Here is a 7,799-nt window from a genome sequence, read left to right as displayed (position 1 = left end):
CAACATATACCCAGTATGAAGTGTTGTTGCTTCATATACCCAGTATGAAGGGTTGCTCATGTGCGAGGAACGGTTGGTTATCCAATTGGATATTGGAGGTCGAGTTTTACCTGAGTAGTCCAGCTATTTATTTAGTTATCAATTTCATTCCACTGAGTGTATGGAGAATTAGCTGGAGATATTCCTACATTTGGCTAGAAGAGGCTTTGGAGATGTTAACCATGCCTTCTATATGAGAGTCCTGCTGTTGACAGATATGGAATCCAACAGCAAGGAGATTTTCTGAGATAGGTACTTCAGTGGAACCATCAGCTGTCATCAGATCACTGGACAAAGACAGAAACTGAATGCACCAAATATGAACCACACCACCAAAAATTCTTTTAAGTAACAAAATCTTATTTTTATTTTTATTTTTTTACAGAAATTCAGATATTCCAACAAATTTCTTTACATTTCTTGGACCTTAAAAAAATTACACACAACTTTTGGACGCAGTACAACAGAACAGAATGAGAAAGGGAGTCACTTTTTTTGTTTTTGTTTTTTAAAAAGATAAAAACCTACTTCTTATATTTAATTAACAATTAGTGATTTACATGTGTATTACCTATATACAAATGGTACATCGTCAATGACGCATCTTCAGAGCACTGTGGTATGCTAAATTACACTTAGGTTTTATGGCAAAAACTTTTTTAAAACATTCACATGTGGATAGGAAGTACTTTCTTAGTTTTGTTCACACCACTGTTAGTGATGAAGGACTCCCGATGGAATTTGTAGTTTGCATGGATTAGAGAAAGCCAATACCTTTTGTTTTTATTGTAGATAAAGTAGACAGGTACCTCCCTTCAAATAAAATATGAATTGTTGAAAAGTTGTGTGTAATTAAATTTAGTAAGTAGGATATTATGGATGCAGTAGGGAGCTAATACTTAAAGCAACAAATAATCCTCAGAATGACTAATACTTTAGTTGTAGATACTAAGTATTCCCTTAATTTGGTTCTTTAGGAAAGCCACATCTCTGTGAATTGGGTTTTACTCCTTTGAGGATACCCATAATATGTTTTCAGCCATTTGAAACATAATGCCATTCATGGTGAAAAGATGGCCCGTACCAGAAACATTTGGCTAAAATAGGAAGGGAGTGCTAACAGAGAGAGGGTAAGAGAAGTGAACCCTGATCTGTATCACTTCTTGTGTTATCCTCCATCTGATGTTCTAGTGATATATACTGATTTGTTCTTAATTTTGAATATATGAATAAAAGCATTCTACATGTCCATGTTTTCTGCTCAGGTATAGAACATGGTTTGGCTTCCATTAAGTACCCTTGCATGTACATTTTAGCTTGTGTTCATTCTCAGGCAATGGGCTATTTCAATATTAAATATTTCTTTGTTGTTGGATATTAGCAGGATATGTGGTGAGGGTGATGACGGGGGAAGCCTGGGAGCAAATGATTGTTGAAGTCAACTGGTTAGTTGTTAACTACTTCCAGATGTCAGCCAACTAAAATGAATCTGAGTATTTTTGAAACCAACATTAGTAAACAAAAAGGTAACTTACTCCTACCAAGTTTTTTTCAACCTGTATAAGTATATAGTCATTTATTTCTAAGGCTATTAAATTATTATTTATTTTGTTAGTACCACTTACTATTATTTAGAAATATGTTTAATGGAATGATTTAAAAAAAAATAAAAATTAGTGCCTGTCAGTAAGGGAAATAGAAGACATGGATTTCTGATAGCATGTATGGCAAAGAAATAGGAAAAAAATAGGAGATATTTTAGATACTTATTTATAAAGTATATTAAATTCCTATGCATATACTAGGGAGAATTAGAAAAAAAGTGTTTATTTGATAGTAGCCTATAATATTACACATGAGCTTCCAAGGTGAAAATGAACTTTTTCTACATTTTTCAGAGTTCCTTGATGCTGTTTCCTGAAAGATAGGGAAATCTATGTTGCTTGGGAAGCTATGATGTAAAGATGTACTTCCTGTAATATACAGCCTGATGGAGTAATAGTATATGGCATAAACACTTTCTCAGTAATAACTTGTATGGACAGATTAAACAGAACACAGACTTGGTAAAAAGTTTGAAGTGTTACGTCTCTTAACTGAGTGGTTGTAACTAATTACACAGTGAAGTAAATGAATGCTAGAGATGAAGAACCAAAGGTCACGGCTCCTATGAAAACATTCAGAGGCATTTTCTAAGATGCTTCCTCAATAAATGATGCTTGATCAGCCTCTTGGCTATTGAGATAGGAATAATTTAGAACTAACTGCCTTTTTAAAAATTCTGTTGAAAGGTTAAAGCTTTTTGTTTTCAGTTTGATTTAAAAAGGACAGTTTACAAACCTCAGTACGTATATATTTTACATGTTAACTCTAGAGCATTTATATTCCTCTTCCTTAATGTATTTCCTGAATATGATTTTTCATGAACGTTTTCTGATCTCATCCAATGAGTTTCCAATGAGCTGGTGTTTAATCCATGATCACATCTCTTTCCAGAAAATCACTCCCATCTCTGCTGATCTAGATTTAGAAAGTGCGTTGACAAGTGAATGTTCCATTCTTGTTCAAATTCATCTATATACTCTGATCTCAGGTGTATTCCTTCTTGATGTTGATGTACAAAAGCTGTTATTCGATTTGTTTAGCTGTTATTCGATTTGTTTTGTGCTCATTCTAGAGAATATTGGCTTAGCAGAACTGCAGAAATTGGAGGGAAGAGAGAGAAAAAGGGTGGGGGGAGAGAAAAATACATCATTTTCTGTCTGCAAGATTTTTGTGCATAATATTTGTCATGGAAAAACTATACCAATGAATGGTTCAAATGCATTTTGCATTTGTTACCAAACAATACTGGAAAGTTTGAGATTTCTGTTCCATTCAACCCACAGTACAGTCTTCCCAGCAAGAAGAACATGCGTATTCCCTCCATCTGGGTCAAGATTAGAGGCTGCTTTGAAAGAGCAAGGAAAAATGTGGACCATTCCCCACTATCACTGACTTTTCTGCTTAGCATGGAAAAATGTGTCACTTGAGTGTTTTCCTTTTCTTTCCAAGTTTTATTTATTTGAACTCAACATTATAGCAGCTACAAAAGAAATTATTATAAAGATTAGTCACCCACAATTCAATCACTTGGACACAACTGTTTTCTTCCTATATTTCTTTCCATTCCTGATCTAAATGTGCAATTATTTTATACAATTGCAATTACAGCATGGATGATACTTTAAACATTTTAACATTACATTAAAGACAATTTTCTAAATTTCCACTGTCCATGTTATCAGCATAAGTTTCTTTTATTTATTTATTTACTTAATTTATAATATAGAGACAGGGTTTCACCATATTGCCCAGGCTGATCTCGAACTCCTGAGCTGAAGTGATCCACCTTCCCCAGCCTCCCAGAGTGTTGGGATGACAGGTGTGCCCTACTGTGCCCCACCATCAGCATGAATTTTCAATGGTTGCGTAATATTCTGCCTCATTCTCATTCCTTTCCACTCTGTGCTCAATATTCCATTTGCAACTGTTTCACTATTGTCAGACATATAGGTAGGTTTCTGATTTATTATTATAAATATGAATATCTTTTATATAAAGATCTATTTATATTTTAAAATATTTCTTGGCTGGGTGTTATGGCTCACACTTGTAATCCCAGCATTTTGGGAAGCTGAGGCGGGAGGATCTTTTGAGCTCAGAAGTTTGAAATCAGCTTGTAGTCATCATAGTGAAACCCCATCTCTACGAAACATACAAAAATTAGCCAAGTGTGGTGGTGTGCCTGTAGTCCCAGCTACTCAAGGGGCTGATGTGGGAGGATCGCTTGAGCCCGGGAGGTCGAGTCGTGTGGTGAGCCAAGATCGCGCCACTGCACTCCAGTCTGGGTGACAGAGTAAGACCCTCCCTGTCACACACAAAAAATTTTGTTTCTTTTGGATGAATTCTCAGGGGATAATTACTTTTCCTTTTCTCCAATAGATTAGGGACTGATCCTGTATCAACACAGCTAGACCTCAAACAGTATGATTAACCCTATTCTTTGAATGATTTTCATAGATTTTTGTCACTGTGAACCAGGGGTTAAGGGTATCTTATATATTGGGAAGTTGGGTAAATACACCTAGCTGGTCACGGTGTGGCATATTTGGGCCAAAAGGAAACAGCCTGTTAGGCTTTGCATCACAGAGCACTTTGTTTTTCATTTATTTGTTTTTATTTTTATTTACTTTTGAGATGGAGTCTCACTCTGTCACCCAGGCCAGAGTGCAGTGGCATGATGTTGGTTCATTGCAACCTCTGCCTCCCCGGTTCAAGTGATTCTCCTGCCTCAGCCTCCCTAGTAGCTGGGATTACAGGCATGTGCCACCACACCTGGCTGATTTTTGTATTTTTAGTAGAGACAGGGTTTTACCATGTTGGCCAGGCTGGTCTCGAACTCCTGACCTCAAATGATGCACCTGCCTTGGCCTCCCAAAGTGCTGGGATTATAGGCATCAGCCACTGTGCCCAGCCGAGGATTTGCATCACAGAGCACTTTAAAACACAAGATAAGATATGGTTTCTGAATGTGTGCTAGAAAATCCTCTGGATAATTCTGTTGTTGTTTTTGGTATGTTCCCCCTTGTTTTTCAACACACTTAAAAAAATTGTATCCACATTATGATCTTAATGAACTTCTCTCAGCAAGAGAACTCACGGTTACTTTAATGTACCCAGACTACACAGAGGATAATTTAAATATGATCATGTCATAATGATGATTAGTCTATAATGATTATCTGAGATTGAGTCATGCTGGCAGAAGCCCTACGGAAAGGAATACTTTCTTTAGATATTATTAAAAGCAAAACAATCAACCACTGTGGAAAGCAGTTTGGAAATTTCTCCAAGAACTTAAAACAGAACTATCATTCAACCCAGCAATCCCATTAGTGGCTATATGCCCAAAGGAAAATAAATCCTTCTACCAAAAAGACACATGCATTCATATGTTCGTTGCAGCACTATTAACAATAGCAAAGACATGGGATCAACCTAGGGGCCCATCAGTAGTGGACTGGATAAAGAAAATGTGGTACATATACACCATGGAATGCTATGTGGCCATAAAAAAATTGGCTGGGCACTGTGGCTCATGCCTGCAACCCCAGCACTCTGGGAGGCCAAAGCGGGCGGATCACCTGAGGTCAGGAGTTCAAGACCAGCCTGGTCAATATGGTGAAAACCCATCTCTACTAAAAATACAAAAATTAGCTAGGCATGGTGGCAGGCACCTGTAGTCTCAAGCTACTCGGGAGGCTGAGGCAGAAGAATCACTTGAACCCGGCAGGCAGAGGTTGCAGTGAACTGAGATCACACCACTGCACTCCAGCCTGGGTGACAGAGCAAGACTCTGTCTCAAAAAAAAAAAAAAAAAAGTATAACTGGAGGGATGAATAGGGAGACCACAGAGGGCCATCTATGTGTGTGTGGGGCAGGGGAAAAAGGGGTCAGGAGGGTAGTCCTCATTTTCTTGAGGTTCTCAAGTAAGTACACTCCTAATTTCATAATAGAAAAGCCTGCTTTGGTGCGAATCATTTGTTGGCATCCATGAACCAGAGACTCCCTGTTTCTCTCTCCTTGGTGCTAAGCTGACTGGTTTGACTTTATGACATCACAGGATGAAGGAAAAGTAAGATTGCCAAGAAGGAAGTACATGTATCTAAGGCTGCATCCCAGTCAGGGTGAGACCTGTTCTCAGTGGGCTGGGAAGGGAGCAGTGAGTGTTGGAAGGACTTTAGATCAGACCCCAGGGTAGTGACACCCACACCTGCGGGAGGAAGAGGGGAGAAGGAAGCCTCCGGCAGGGCAGATGTCTCCCTGGGAAGATCCTGAGCTCTCTTACAGGAAGGGAACATTTGCGGCCAGTTTAACAAAACTTTCTCTTTCTCCTTCATCATCTGGGCCCACAGCCTGGGGCCTGACCCTAACAGGTCATTCATCAACAACCCTTCTTGAATCTGCTCTGGTCTTGGGTCACCCGTGGCCTTCATATGGCCAAATCCCTCATTAGATCCCTCACTATAACCTCATTCTTTTTGTTTTTCTTGAGACAGAGTCTCACTCTGTTGCCCAGGCTGGAGTGCAGCGGCGTGATCTCAGCTCACTGCAACCTCCGCCTCCCAGGTTCAAGCGATTCTCCTGCCTCAGCTTCCCGAGTAGCTGGGATTACAGGCATGCACTACCACGCCCAGCTAATTTTTTATTATTAGTACAGATGGGGTTTCACCATGTTGGCCAGGCTGGTCTCGAACTCCTGAGCTCAGGTGATCCACCCACCTCGGCCTCCCAAAGTGCTGGGATTATAGGAGTGAGCCACCACGCCCGGCCTAATCTCGATATTGATTAGTCAGTCCTTCATTCCTAAAGCTCTCTTCTTCTTCTCCCTCCTCTCTCCCCTCGTCCTCCTCCTCCTCCTCCTTTCCCTCCTCCTCTTCCTCTTCTTCTTTTTGAGACAGGGTCTTGCTCTGTGACTCAGGCTTCTTGACTACAGCGGCACGATCATAGCTCACTGCAGCCTCTACCACCTCCAGGCTCAAATGATCCTCCCACCTCAGCCTCCCACATAACTAGGACCACAGGCACGTGTTACCATGCCCAGCTAATTTTAATTTTTTTTTTTTTTGTAGAGATGGGGTCTCATTATGTTTCCCAGGCTGGTCTCAAACTCCTGGACTCAGGTGATCCTCCTACCTTGGTCTCCTGAAGTATTGGGATTACAGGCATGAGCCACTGCACCTGACCATTAAAGGTTTCTTCTTTGTTGAATATTGTCAACCCTGGGACTGTACTTCTGACCCACAGTATCTGTGGTGGGCAGGGAGCTGAGAAGTAAGTGGGAAAATGAAAGTGTGAAGCCAGTGAGCCAGGCCTGGAATAGGGTGAGGCAAGTGAGTGCCTAGGGTATAAAACTTAAAGAGCTCACTTGCAGGGTCATGCAAGTGTGAGGTGAGTGCTTCTTTAAAACTTGCAGGGCCAGTCGCAGTGGCTCATGCTTGTAATCCCAGCACTTCTTGAGGCTAAGGTGGCAGGATCGCTTGACCCAGTAGTTCAAGACCAGCCTGGGCAACATAAGGAGATGCTGTGTCTACAAAAAATAAAAAAAAAATTAGCCAGGTGTGATGGTGCACACCAGTGTTCCCAGCTACTTGGGAGGTTTAGGTGGGAGGATCGTTTGAGACCAGGAGGTCGAGGCTGCAGTGAGCCATGAATGCACCACTGCACTCCAGACTGGATGACAGAGCGAGACCCTGTCTCAAAAAAACAAGCAAACAAACAAACAAAAAATCTTGCCCCCTAGGTACCTAGCTTGCCTCACCCTAATCCCAGCCTTGCCCATGAGTGCATGCTGCTCATCAGAGGGCCTGCTGGGAATCTTTGCTTGGATTTGAGTTACTTAGACACTGCAACCAGAGTATTTTTTTTCTTCCTACTGCATGACACCACCACACAACAGAAACCCCAGGGCATGCATAAGTTCTGCAGACTCTTAGGCTGAATAATAATAACGAGCGGTGATCAGAACACAACCACTCCCCACAGAATATCACAAAAACACTTTGTTGGGGGAGTAAAATTAGAATGTTGTTACAACTACTTAGATAGTATGCACAATGAAGAGTTTTCCACCCGAAGGGTTGGCAAGGACTAGCTCTTCAAACAGATTTGTAAAGAGAGTAAGTGGAAGGAAATAAGTCAGAATTTTCCTCTCCAGA

General features: G+C 40.7%; 1 protein-coding gene across 3 annotated transcripts in view; it reads right to left on the bottom strand.

The window, feature by feature from the left end:
• Positions 1-378: 378 nt before the first annotated feature.
• The window catches only part of LHFPL3 (LHFPL tetraspan subfamily member 3), a 598,000-nt gene continuing 590,579 nt past the window's right edge, over positions 379-7,799 (bottom strand). For 2 of the 3 annotated variants that reach the window (XM_055283532.2, XM_063641597.1), the window contains exon 4: positions 385-2,736. Coding sequence is in view for 1 of the 3 variants with exons in the window: in XM_055283531.2 (XP_055139506.1) it covers positions 2,708-2,736 (29 nt within the window). In the remaining 2 variants the exon portion in view is untranslated. Of the gene's footprint in view, positions 2,737-7,799 lie in introns of all 3 variants that reach the window. The other variant, XM_055283531.2, reaches the window with a different exon arrangement.

The sequence above is a fragment of the Symphalangus syndactylus genome, chromosome 6 (assembly GCF_028878055.3).
Source record: "Symphalangus syndactylus isolate Jambi chromosome 6, NHGRI_mSymSyn1-v2.1_pri, whole genome shotgun sequence".
In the NCBI taxonomy this organism is placed as follows: Eukaryota; Metazoa; Chordata; class Mammalia; order Primates; family Hylobatidae; genus Symphalangus; species Symphalangus syndactylus.
This window is presented reverse-complemented; position numbering and strand designations above follow the sequence as displayed.